We start from the raw sequence: 14389 nt of genomic DNA, 5'->3' as shown, positions 1-14389 counted from the left end.
ATACAGCTCCTTTAGTTACAGCTCCTTTAGTTACAGCTCCTTTAGTTACAGCTCCTTTAGATACAGCTCCTTTAGTTACAGCTCCTTTAGTTACAGCTCCTTTAGATACAGCTCCTTTAGTTACAGCTCCTTTAGATACAGCTCCTTTAGATACAGCTCCTTTAGTTACAGCTCCTTTAGTTACAGCTCCTTTGGATACAGCTCCTTTAGTTACAGCTCCTTTAGATACAGCTCCTTTAGATACAGCTCCTTTAGATACAGCTCCTTTAGATACAGCTCCTTTAGATACAGCTCCTTTGGATACAGCTCCTTTAGTTTCAGTTCCTTTAGATACAGCTCCTTTAGATACAGCTCCTTTAGATACAGCTCCTTTAGATACAGCTCCTTTAGTTTCAGTTCCTTTAGATACAGCTCCTTTAGATACAGTTCCTTTAGATACAGCTCCTTTAGTTACAGCTCCTTTAGATACAGCTCCTTTAGATACAGCTCCTTTAGATACAGCTCCTTTAGTTACAGCTCCTTTAGATACAGCTCCTTTAGATACAGCTCCTTTAGATACAGCTCCTTTAGATACAGCTCCTTTAGTTTCAGCTCCTTTAGATACAGCTCCTTTAGATACAGTTCCTTTAGATACAGCTCCTTTAGATACAGCTCCTTTACAAACAGCTCCTTTAGTTACAGCTCCTTTAGTTACAGTTCCTTTAGATACAGCTCCTTTAGAAACAGCTCCTTTAGTTACAGTTCCTTTAGATACAGCTCCTTTAGATACAGCTCCTTTAGTTACAGCTCCTTTAGTTACAGCTCCTTTAGTTACAGCTCCTTTAGATACGGCTCCTTTAGATACAGCTCCTTTAGTTACAGCTCCTTTAGATACAGCTCCTTTAGATACAGCTCTTTAGATACAGCTCATTTAGTTACAGCTCCTTTAGTTACAGCTCCTTTAGAAACAGCACCTTTAGTTACAGCTCCTTTAGTTACAGCTCCTTTAGTTACAGCTCCTTTAGTTACAGCTCCTTTAGTTACAGCTCCTTTAGTTACAGCTCCTTTAGATACAGCTCCTTTAGTTACAGCTCCTTTAGATACAGCTCCTTTAGATACAGCTCCTTTAGTTACAGCTCCTTTAGATACAGCTCCTTTAGTTACAGCTCCTTTAGTTACAGCTCCTTTAGTTACAGCTCCTTTAGTTACAGCTCCTTTAGTTACAGCTCCTTTAGTTACGGCTCCTTTAGATACGGCTCCTTTAGATACAGCTCCTTTGGATACAGCTCCTTTAGATACAGCTCCTTTAGTTACAGCTCCTTTAGTTACAGCTCCTTTAGTTACAGCTCCTTTGGATACTGCTCCTATGGGTAAACTGTGGCTGATGATGTTTGGATGTTTTGTTAATTACCGCGACATGGGTTTTTTGATTTAGAATACACACACACAGACACACACACACACACACAGACACACACACACACACACACACACACACACACACACACACACACACACACACACACACACACAGACACAGACACACACACACACACACACACACACACACACACACACACACACACACACACACACACACACACACACACACACACACACACACACACACACACACACACACACACACACAGCACTACAGCTCAGCTTCCTGCTCCTTGTGCTAACAGGCTGAGACTGAGACGGACAGATAGAGAGCAGTGTGTGAGTCACAGAGTGAGTCAGAGAGTGAGAGAAAGAATTAGGAGGAGGAGGAAGGGAGATAGAGAGGTCCTCCTGCCTCTACCACCAACCACCTGAGGGATTATTCAAAAGCAGGCACAGGGTGTGTGGGTGCATGCTTGCTTTCATGCGTGTGTATGTGTAACAGTATTTATATTATATTATGAAGTCATTCCACTTCCCAGTAAACCCCCCTTGACTGGCTCAAATAGCCTACCAATCAGCCTGTTACCAACCCTTATTAAACTTCTGGAAAAAATTGTTTGTCCAAATACAATGCTATTTCACAGAAAAAAGCAAATTAACAACAGACATTCAGCATGCATATTGGGAAGGACACTCAACAAGCACGGCACTTACACAAATGACTGATGATTGGCTGAGAAATTGATGATAAAATTATTGTGGGGACTGTCTTGTTAGACTTCAGTGAAGCTTTTTACATTATCGATCATAGTCTGCTGCTGGAAAAATGTATGTGTTATGGCTTTACACCCCCTTCTATGTTGTGGACAAAGAGTTACTTGTCTAACAGAACACAGAGGGTGTTCTTTAATGGAAGCCTCCCAAACATAATCCAGGTAGAAGCAGGAATTCCCCAGGGCAGCTGTTTAGGCCCCTTGCTTTTTTCAATCTTTACTAACGACATGCCACTGGCTTTGAGTAAAGCCAGTGTGTCTATGTATGCAAATGCCTCCACACTATACACGTCAGCTACTACAGCGGCTGAAATGACTGTAACACTTAACAAAGAGCTGTAGTTCATTTCGGAATGGGTAGCAAGGAATAAGTTAGTCCTAAATATTTCCAAAACGAAAAGCATTGTATTTGGGACAAGTCATTCACTAAACCCTAAACCTCAACTGAATCTCGATATTGACTAATGTGGAAATTGAGCAAGTTGAAGTGACTAAACTGCTTGGAGTAACCCTGGATTGTAAACTGTCATGGTCAAAACATATTGATACAACATTAGCTAGGATGGGGAGAAGTCTGTCCATAGTAAAGTGCTGCTCTGACTTCTTAATAACACTATCAACCATGCAGGTCATACAGGCCCTGGTTTTGTCGCACCTGGACTACTGTTCAGTCGTGTGGTTAGGTGCCACAAAGAGGGACTTGGGAAAATTGCATTTGGCTCAGAACAGGGCAGCACGGCTGGGCCCTTAAAAGTACACGGAGAGCAAACATTAATGACATGCATGTCAATCTCTCATGGCTCAAAGTGGAAGAGAGATTGACTTCCTCATTACTTGTTTTTTAAGAGGTGTTGACAAGCTGAAGGTACCGTGCTGTCTTTTGAAATACTAGCACACAGCTTGGACACCCATGCTTACCCCACAAGACATGACACACAAGAGGTCTCTTCACAGTCCCCAAGTCCAGAACAGACTATGGGAGGCGCACAGTACTACATAGAGCCATGACTACATGGAACTCTATTCCACATCAGGTAACTGATGCAAGCAGTAAAATCAGATTTAAAAAGCAGGTAAAAATACACCTTATGGAACAGCGGGGACTGTGAAGTAACACAGACATAGGCATACACACACATGATAACATACACACGTACACATGGATTTATGGGCCTGAGGGTACACACTTAGTGTGTTGTGAATTCTGTAATGAATGTATTGGAATGTTTTTAAAATTGTATAACTGCCTTAATTTGGCCAGATCCCAGGAAGAGTACCCACTGCCGTGGCAGCAGCTAATGGGGATCCATAATAAATACAAATACAAATATTATTGACGACTGGTGTGAGGGATCTAATCACAGAGGATTAGCTATCAGAACAACAACAGAATCAGGGGAACTACAGAATGCTCTACTCTGTGTTAGACACATTATCTGACAGTTGTGACAAAGGGGGAAGTGTGTGTGTGTGTGTGTGTGTGTGTGTGTGTGCGTGTGTGTGTGTGTGTGTGTGTGTGTGTGTGTGTGTGCGTGCGCTAGGGACAGGTCATTTGTACAGAGACAAACATGTATATATCCCTCTGTAAAGCTTATTATGTGACCTTTAACCCTACTGGTGTTGAGATGCGACTGTAAAGACCCTCTGCCCATGTTGTCATTGGATCACTGCAGCTAGCTGACACACACACACACACACACACACACACACACACACACACACACACACACACACACACACACACACACACACACACACACACACACACACACACACACACACACACACACACACACACACACACACACACTGCAGCTAGCCTATACACAGATAAATGAGTCTAGACATGAAACACAACTACCATAATGAATCATATGTAAAACAATATCTAGCCTCATTATGTGACACTGCTTTGGACATGCTCATTTAGCAAGTTAAATCAGTGCTCATCTAGGCTATTCATGTATCAGACATAAATTAACATAGTTCTTCATGCATTAATGCAGCTATGATGAATATACTTTAAAGCATATGCCTTTTCTCTCTCTCTGTGTGTGTGTGTGTGTGTGTGTGTGTGTGTGTGCGTGTGTGTGCGTGCGTGTGTGCGTGTGTGTGTGTGTGTTCCCTCTTTCAAGGATTATACAAGGGAGAAACAGCCCCATTGCGTGCCTTTGGCTTCTGTAAAATAGCATTGGTCCTGTGGTTCAGAGGTGACATTGGCTGTTTTACACACATACAGCAAGGTTGATTGTTTGTCGTACTAAGGGTGTGTGGGGGCTGGGGGACGTGAGTAAACACTGTGGATAGACTCCGGCTGAAAGGGTTTCCGCTGGGTTTTAGCTGTTCAATGTAGCACCTCATGATTATACTGTTGTCATGACATTGCCCTCTTTGGGTTTTCTATGTACCATCCCCCTACCTCCCCCTACTCAGGCCCTGTGAGAGTGGTCGTAAATACCTAAGAAAATGTCCCGCCTCATGGCCACAGTATACAGAGAGAGTGGGTTTCATAGAAAGAACCTAGGAATTCTTCCACCTCACAGGACTGGAGAACCGAACGACATTTATGTTCTGGAGAAGGTATAAAAGATCGGTGAAGAATCCAGCTACGAACTGGTCCGTTTGGCACAATTTTGTGAAACTCATGAGAGACAATACGGCTACATTACCATGGCTCTGTTTATATCATAGCCTCAGTTGTGAGACTTACATCTAATGGTTGTATAAAATTAATGAATAAGGATAAAGCTATTTGGAATATGTTGTGATGCTTGTAAGATGTTAATGTGAGAGAATTGTATTTTCTGTTTAAAGTTTTACCAAGTCATCGGCACACCCCCATCGGCACGCCCCCACGCCCCCATGACCTGGCGTCATGAGACAGCCTTTTTCTGTCATTACGAATATAACCCCCACCCAGGGTTTCAATCAGCTTACCTCGAGGAGAGAGGGCCAAGGTTTGACCATGCATTCCTCGTTCTGAACCTTAACCATACCACGTGGTTAAACTCTTAGACTATTGATACCGACAGAATAATAACAAGTCTTTGATATTAATTACTAGTCTGCAGCTAGGAATTCGGTATCATTGAACGCAAAGACCGACGAAACATCCGTCCTATAACGACATTAATGAATGTCACTTTGAAATATCCATTCTAACCGAGAGAGAGAAAGAACGCGAGGACAAAACTCTCCAACAGAACAGAACTTTTCAACAAAGATCCCGACGACACACTGAGCGTAAATATATATATTGATTGCAATTGTTCCCGAATGAGTGAGCGTTCATGTGCAAAGGCTTAGCATTTCAATTGTTAATGTTTATCAACTCTGTAGTGCCTTCTCAGCTGACCCACACTCCCCTTTTGTCTAACAAGCCGCCATGCCGGTTTAGCCCACTAGGGCACATTCTCCCACCATTTCCTTGTAACCATATCTGTATGTTATGCATTTCTGTGAATTATTTAGTTAGTAAATCAATGATTTTAAGACAATTGATGTATGGATGACTCAATTGATGTAGTGAAGACTGGGTTCGTGCAGATAACCAACAATTTACGACGTTTGGAATGAGACTGACGAGGTAAAGAATACGTCATTAAATCAGAAGACTCAGAGATCAGATATTATGATATCTGAAAGTTATATTAGGAAAATTATAACTTTGTAATCTGAATAGTTTCCTTGGTGCCCCGACCTCCTAGTTAATTACAGTTACACGATTAATCAGTTTAATCGCGTAATAATAATTACAGAGAGTTATTTGATAAACATGTCTTCCGTTTTAATGATGCCAAAGACACGACACTGTATTGATCTGGATGTGGTTTGCTACAAGCCACAGAAACACAGAGATACAGACCATGGATATTATAAATGATACCAGCCACAGAAACACAGAGATACAGACCATGGATATTATAAAGGATACCAGCCACAGAAACACAGAGATACAGACCATGGATATTATAAAGGATACCAGCCACAGAAACACAGAGATACAGACCATGGATATTATAGACCAAACACACACACACACACACACACACACACTCACACACACACACACACACACACACACACACACACACACACACACACACACACACACACACACACACACACACACACACACACACACACACACACACACACACACACACATACACACTCACACAAAAACACACAGTGCCTATGACAGATGAGATAAAATATTGGTTATATACCATTAACATAGATCATTAATGCTACCACACTATCCAGCCTGCATTGAGAGAGCGTGACTCGTGACAGGACAGATACACAACAGAACACCATTATTTCCATATCCTATTCTCTAGTCATCTGTATACATCTTTACCAAATGGCACCCTATTCCCTATTTACTGCACTACTTTTGACCAGAAACCATAGGGCCTCCATAGGGCTCTGGACAATAGTAGTTTACCATCAAGGGAAAAGGGTGTTATTTGGGATGCTGACATCTGTTAACATGTATCTTCCCTAACGGGGAGACTTATTAGAAATGATCCATTATGTAAGGCTGGCCTAGAACCTAGAACTCCCGATCAGCACCGTCGCTCCCACTGGACCAACGCTCCTGTTGCAGTGGAATTCCCAGAGCGGTCTGTGCTTTCAGTACGTGTGGAGAGTAATGGCACGCAAGTCCCTGGAGTGGGGGGAGTGTGTGTGAATGTTTTTGTGTTCCGTTAGTACGTGTTTTCAGGCATGACTAAGCTGTATTTGTGTATATGGGTATGAAGACCACAGCACAGACACGGTAGTACGGTTACGCTACTGATTGTGTTTGTTGGAACCTCTCGTGACACCATGTGGTCAGGAAATAGGTCTGTACTGAGCATATAGAGTACCAAACAATGGTATGGGGAGTAGACTCAGAGAGGTGATATGGGAGAACAGCTGAGCGAAAGGGAGTCTAGAACTCTGTAATAATAATAATAATAATTATTATTATTATTATAATAATAATACTAATAATATTTAATAATAATGATAATAATGTACTCCACTATTCTCTTTACTCTGTGGTATAACACTCCACTGTTCCCTTTACTCTATGGTATAATACTCCACTGTTCTCTTTACTCTATGTTATAATACTCCACTGTTCTCTTTACTCTGTGGTATAATACTCCACTGTTGTCTTTACGCTGTGGTATAATACTCCACTGTTCTCTGTACTCTACTATGGTATAATAGTCCACTGTTCTCTTTACTCTATGGTATAATACTCCACTGTTCTCTGTACTCTACTATGGTATAATACTCCACTCTTCTCTTTAACCTACTATGGTATAATACTCCACTGTTCTCTTTACTCTGTGGTATAATACTCCACTGTTCTCTGTACTCTACTATGGTATAATACTCCACTGTTCTCTTTAACCTACTATGGTATAATAGTCCACTGTTCTCTTTAACCTACTATGGTATAATACTCCACTGTTCTCTTTACCCTACTATGGTATAATACTCCACTCTTCTCTTTAACCTACTGTGGTATAATACTCCACTGTTCTCTTTAACCTACTGTGGTATAATACTCCACTGTTCTCTGTACTCTACTATGGTATAATACTCCACTCTTCTCTTTACTCTGTGGTATAATACTACACTGTTCTCTTTACTCTGTGGTATAATACTCCACTGTTCTCTTTAACCTACTATGGTATAATACTCCACTGTTCTCTTTAACCTACTATGGTATAATACTCCACTGTTCTCTTTAACCTACTATGGTATAATACTCCACTGTTCTCTTTAACCTACTATGGTATAATAGTCCACTGTTCTCTTTAACCTACTATGGTATAATACTCCACTGTTCTCTTTAACCTACTATGGTATAATACTCCACTGTTCTCTTTAACCTACTATGGTATAATACTCCACTGTTCTCTTTAACCTACTATGGTATAATACTCCACTGTTCTCTTTAACCTACTATGGTATAATACTCCACTGTTCTCTTTAACCTACTATGGTATAATACTCCACTGTTCTCTTTAACCTACTATGGTATAATACTCCACTGTTCTCTTTAACCTACTATGGTATAATACTCCACTGTTCTCTTTAACCTACTATGGTATAATACTCCACTGTTCTCTTTAACCTACTATGGTATAATACTCCACTGTTCTCTTTAACCTACTATAGTATAATACTCCACTGTTCTCTTTAAGTTCTCTTTAACCTGCTATGGTATAATACTCCACTGTTCACTGCTGGAGGGGAGAACTGTGCTTTTATGTTCCACTTATCTTCTGGTTTTATGGTATAATACAATTTTCTCACTGTTTCTCTGGTTCTATGGTATAATACAGTATTTTCACTGATCTTTGGGTTCTATTGTATAAACAGTAGTTCCCACCGCTCTGAATTCCGTACTGTAGGATTCTATGGTATAAACAGTAGTTCCCACCGCTCTGTATTCCGTACTGTAAGATTCTATGGTATAAACAGTAGTTCCCACCGCTCTGAATTCCGTACTGTAGGATTCTATGGTATAAACAGTAGTTCCCACCGCTCTGTATTCCGTACTGTAAGATTCTATGGTATAAACAGTAGTTCCCACCGCTCTGTATTCCGTACTGTAGGATTCTATGGTAATCAGCTCCAATGAGACAGATTATCCTCTATCAGCATGCTTTACCAAACAGAAGATGAAAGACCTCATGGGGTGTAGAAATATCCTCAGGAGGGACTGAGAGGTGGAACAAAAGGAGAGGAGAGGAGGGCAGAGGAGAGGAGGGCAGAGGAGAGGAGAGGAGAGGAGGGCAGAGGAGAGGAGAGGAGAGGAGAGGAGGGCAGAGGAGAGGAGAGGAGGGCAGAGGAGAGGAGAGGAGAGGAGAGGAGAGGAGAGGAGAGGAGAGGAGAGGAGAGGAGGGCAGAGGAGAGGAGAGGAGAGGAGAGGAGAGGAGAGGAGAGGAGAGGAGAGGAGAGGAGAGGAGAGGAGAGGAGAGGAGAGGATGATGATTGAGAGGTGGAGAAGAGGAGATGAAACGAGAGGAGGGGAGTGGATGATCAAGGGGTGGAGGAGAGGAGAAGAAAGGAGAGGGGAAAAAACAAGGAGAGGAGAGGAGCGTGTGCCAGACAGAGTAGACAGATGTTAAGGGTCTTTAGTAACTCTGTGGGTCTCTGAGTCTCTGACCCTTCCTGTCATGCTCCACCCAGAGTTACACTAACAGGACATACACACAGCCAGGGCCTGCTCTGACACTTAGCAGTGTTCTCCCTGTCAGAGGAACACTGGTTAATGAGGGAGGAGAAGGGTGTGGTACGGTACTAGTCCTGGTGCTGCTGTCTCTAAGGGTGTGGTACTGTACTGGTCCTGCTGTCTCTAAGGGTTTGGTACTGTACAAAGACAGAATCAGCATGAAGTTGACTGCTGTTCTGTCAAGATCACTAAAAGTCCTCCCTCATCAGGAGCATGGCATTGGCTGGTACCAGGCTCAGGACTAAAATGAACCAATCAGCAAGTACTTCCTGTTGCATACTGTAGGGTTGCAATTCTAAAGGATCCACAAACTGCATTACACAATCTGTATCTAAGTACAGTGCTGTCTCTAAGGGTGTGGTACTGTACTGGTCCTGCTGTCTCTAAGGGTTTGGTACTGTATTGGTCCTGCTGTCTCTAAGGGTTTGGTACTGTATTGGTCCTGCTGTTTCTAAGGGTTTGGTACAGTAATAGTCCTGGTGCTGCTGTCTCTAAGGGTTTGGTACTGTACTGGTCCTGCTGTCTCTAAGGGTTTGGTACTGTACTGGTCCTGCTGTCTCTAAGGGTTTGGTACTGTACTGGTCCTGCTGTCTCTAAGGGTTTGGTACTGTACTGGTCCTGCTGTCTCTAAGGGTTTGGTACTGTACTGGTCCTGCTGTCTCTAAGGGTTTGGTACTGTACTGGTCCTGCTGTCTCTAAGGGTTTGGTACAGTAATAGTCCTGGTCCTGCTGTCTCTAAGGGTTTGGTACTGTACTGGTCCTGCTGTCTCTAAGGGTTTGGTACTGTACTGGTCCTGCTGTCTCTAAGGGTTTGGTACAGTAATAGTCCTGGTCCTGCTGTCTCTAAGGGTTTGGTACTGTACTGGTCCTGCTGTCTCTAAGGGTTTGGTACTGTACTGGTCCTGCTGTCTCTAAGGGTTTGGTACTGTACTGGTCCTGCTGTCTCTAAGGGTTTGGTACTGTACTGGTCCTGCTGTCTCTAAGGGTTTGGTACTGTATAGTCCTGGTCCTGCTGTTTCTAAGGGTTTGGTACTGTATACCTGGTCCTGCTGTCTCTAAGGGTTTGGTACTGTACTGGTCCTGCTGTCTCTAAGGGTTTGGTACTGTACTGGTCCTGCTGTTTCTAAGGGTTTGGTACTGTACTGGTCCTGCTGTCTCTAAGGGTTTGGTACTGTACTGGTCCTGCTGTCTCTAAGGGTTTGGTACTGTACTGGTCCTGCTGTCTCTAAGGGTTTGGTACTGTACTGGTCCTGCTGTCTCTAAGGGTTTGGTACTGTACTGGTCCTGCTGTCTCTAAGGGTTTGGTACTGTACTGGTCCTGCTGTCTCTAAGGGTTTGGTACTGTACTGGTCCTGCTGTCTCTAAGGGTTTGGTACTAGTCCTGGTGCTGCTGTCTCTAAGGGTTTGGTACTGTACTGGTCCTGCTGTCTCTAAGGGTTTGGTACTGTACTGGTCCTGCTGTCTCTAAGGGTTTGGTACTGTACTGGTCCTGCTGTCTCTAAGGGTTTGGTACTGTATAGCCTGGTCCTGCTGTCTCTAAGGGTGTGGTACTGTACTGGTCCTGCTGTCTCTAAGGGTTTGGTACTGTAATATCCTGGTCCTGCTGTCTCTAAGGGTTTGGTACTGTACTGGTCCTGCTGTCTCTAAGGGTTTGGTACTGTATAGTCTGGTCCTGCTGTCTCTAAGGGTTTGGTACTGTACTGGTCCTGCTGTCTCTAAGGGTTTGGTACTGTATTGGTCCTGCTGTCTCTAAGGGTTTGGTACTGTACTGGTCCTGCTGTCTCTAAGGGTTTGGTACTGTACTGGTCCTGCTGTCTCTAAGGGTTTGGTACTGTACTGGTCCTGCTGTCTCTAAGGGTTTGGTACTGTACTGGTCCTGCTGTTTCTAAGGGTTTGGTACTGTATTAGTCCTGGTCCTGCTGTCTCTAAGGGTGTGGTACTGTACTGGTCCTGCTGTCTCTAAGGCCTATAACTGGAGCAGCAGACTCAGGCAGAAGATCACTGATCATATGAATATGGATTACTTATCATACCAGGGTATCAGGTCATCATGCCAGAAGAGCTGAGGAGTGTGAATGGTTAAATGGTGAAATCAAGGTTTCCATTGGCTTTCAGTTGAGGTGAGGGTGCAGTAATCTTGCCTTACAAAATGACATTTACAAGAGAGTGGGAATTAATAGCAGAGTATCACGTGTACTGGTGTACTTTTTCAGAGGGTGACCATGGGAGTCGTCTGTTACAATTGTACAATTTCTGAGTGGCGAGGTGCAAGTAGGCTAGTCTATTTCAGGGAGCGCTCTACGTAGGGTGAGTCACCATACATTTGGAAGACAGACACACACACACACACAAACACACACACACACGTGGCCTGGAGAATGCTGTTTTTTCTGCGGTGGGGCAGGCCTATTGGGCAGCGGCCGTATTTGTCTGTCTCTCCCCTCTCCTCCCTCCCTCCCTCTGCCCCTCCCCTCGGCCCCTCCCCTCCCTTCCCCCGGCCCCTCCCCTTCATCCCCTCTGCCCCTCCCCTCACTGTAATCTGGCCCTGGGCTTTGAACAGGCTGAACATGCTGGAGACTCAATCTGTTGGGTGAATACAGAGAAACATGAGGCCTGGCCCACCCACAGACAAGACGTAGCAGAAAATAACCCAGCCCCAGACCAGCAAAGGCCAGAGCAGACCAGACCTGAGAGGGAAAAGAGAGCAGCACACTGCCAGAGCAGAGAGCAGAGATAGAGATGTGTTGTGGTGCAGTGAAAAGAGAGGAAGAGAGATGTGTTGTGGTGCAGTGAAAAGGGAATAAGAGATATGTGTTGTAGTGCAGTGAAAAGAGAGGAAGAGAGATGTGTTGTGGTGCAGTGAAAAGGGAAGAAGAGATATGTGTTGTAGTGCAGTGAAAAGAGAGGAAGAGATATGTGTTGTAGTGCAGTGAAAAGATAGTAAGAGCGAAAATGAAGGTAACAGGATCAAAACAGACGGAGGCCATTTTGGCTCAATGGGAGGCAGTGGCAGACCAGGGAATGAGAGGGAGAGAGAGAGAGAGAACAAGGCAGCAGGTGAGAGAGAGAGAGAGAGAGAGAGAGAGAGAGAGAGAGAGAGAGAGAGAGAGAGAGAGAGAGAGAGAGAGAGAGAGAGAGAGAGAGAGAGAGAGAGAGAGAGAGAGAGAGAGAGAGAGAGAGAGAGAGAGAGAGAGAGAGCGAGACAGAAAGAGCGAGAGAGAGACAGAAAAGAGAGAAAAGTAAGTGGCATAGGAATCATTAGTACTGCTGTCAGTGAAATGTCAGTGGAACCCAGAGTGGAACCCATTGATTAACCTCTCATGTCCATTCTTCACCTTTCTTTTCCACATCTGTCTATCCCTCCAATTTCCACTTCTCACAGTAAACAGAAAGCCCATCATGCTACATATAAACGGTACTTAAAATGTACAGTTTCCCTAATCTGTGCAGAATTTATCTTGCAATGTAACATTATGTTTTCAATCGACAGGTCTTCCGAATGTGAACCTAAATGCCAGAAAGTCTAACAATGTCATCTCTTTTCTCCCCCTCCCCCTCTTCCTCTCCCCCGCCCTTCTTCCTCTCCCCCCGCCCCTCTTCTTCTCTCTCCCTCTCTCCTTTCCTCCCTCTCCCCTCTCCCCTTCCTCTCTCTCTCCATCTTCCCACTCTCCTCCCCCTCCTCCTCCCTCTCCCCCTTCCTCTCTCTCTCTTCGTCTTCCCCTCCTCTTCCTTCTTCGTCTTCCCACTCTCCCTCCCTCTCTCTCTCGCTCCATCTTCCCACTCTCCTCCCCCTCCCCCTCCCTCTCCCCCTTCCTCTCTCTCTCTTTGTCTTCCCACTCTCCTCCCCCTCCCTCTCCCCTTCCTCTCTCTCTCGCTCCGTCTTCCCACTCTCCTCCCCCCAGTCTGTTCCCAGTTCTCTAAAGGTGTCTATGCTATCATTGGCCTCTACGACAGGAAGACGGTCAATATGCTGATGTCGTTCTGCGGGGCGCTGCACGTGTGTTTCGTCACGCCTTCCTTCCCCATCGAGACGGCCAACCAGTTTGTGATCCAGCTGAGACCTGAGCTACAGGACACTCTGGTGGGGGTCATAGACCACTACGGATGGACCAAGTTCGTCTACATGTACAGCTCAGATTCTGGTGAGTAAAGGGCTCAAAGGTCAAATGATGTATTCTCTGAATAGTGTCTGCATGTGAATGAATAGCTGTACTGGGTTGGCCTGGTTATTCTTTCAACATAATTGCTGGGACCATGCCTCAAAAAGACAATGTAAAAGAAAATATCATTGCCTGTTCAGTACGCTTCTGGTCGGCCCTATAGTGTGAAAAAACAATATCAACTTCACAATGATGCACAAATATAAGACAACACGGAACATGTTCCATTTACAGTGCGTTCGGTAAGTATTCAGACCCCTTGGCTTTTTACACATTTTGTTACGATATAGCCTTATTCTAAAACACGGAAATACATTATTTATATAAGTTTTCCATCCAAGCCATGAGGTCGAAGGAATTCTCCGTAGAGCTCCGAGACAGGATCGTGTCTAGGCACAGCTCAAATCAAATCAAATGTAATTATATAGCCCTTCGTACATCAGCTGATATCTCAAAGTGCTGTACAGAAACCCAGCCTAAAACCCCAAACAGCAAGCAATGCATGTGAAAGAAGCACGGTGGCTAGGAAAAACTCCCTAGGAAAAACTCCCTAGAAAGGCCAAAAACCTAGGAAGAAACCTAGAGAGGAACCAGGCTATGAGGGGTGGCCAGTCCTCTTCTGGCTGTGCAGGGTGGATATTATAACAGAACATGGTCAACACAGTGGCCTCCATCATTCTAGGCAAACTGGGCAATCGGGGGAGAAGGGCCTTGGTCAGGGAGGTGACCAAGAACTCGATGGTCACGCTGACAGAGCTCCACAGTTCCTCTGTGTAGATGGGAGAACCTTCCAGAAGGACAACCATCTCTGTAGCACGCCACCAATCAGGCCTATATGGTAGAATGGC

At 44.3% G+C, this 14389-nt stretch overlaps 1 protein-coding gene across 6 annotated transcripts in view; it reads left to right on the top strand.

Moving 5' to 3' along the window:
* LOC106604348 (glutamate receptor 1) overlaps nt 1-14389 on the top strand; it is a 160668-nt gene that overhangs the window by 21044 nt on the left and 125235 nt on the right. For all 6 annotated transcript variants that reach the window (XR_006769832.1, XM_045717945.1, XM_045717947.1 and 3 more), the window contains exon 3: nt 13284-13523. Coding sequence is in view for 5 of the 6 variants with exons in the window: in XM_045717945.1 (XP_045573901.1) it covers nt 13284-13523 (240 nt within the window). In the remaining variant the exon portion in view is untranslated. The remainder of the gene's footprint in view (nt 1-13283; nt 13524-14389) is intronic.

Source organism: Salmo salar, chromosome ssa05 (genome assembly GCF_905237065.1).
Source record: "Salmo salar chromosome ssa05, Ssal_v3.1, whole genome shotgun sequence".
Lineage (NCBI taxonomy): Eukaryota > Metazoa > Chordata > Actinopteri > Salmoniformes > Salmonidae > Salmo > Salmo salar.
This window is presented reverse-complemented; position numbering and strand designations above follow the sequence as displayed.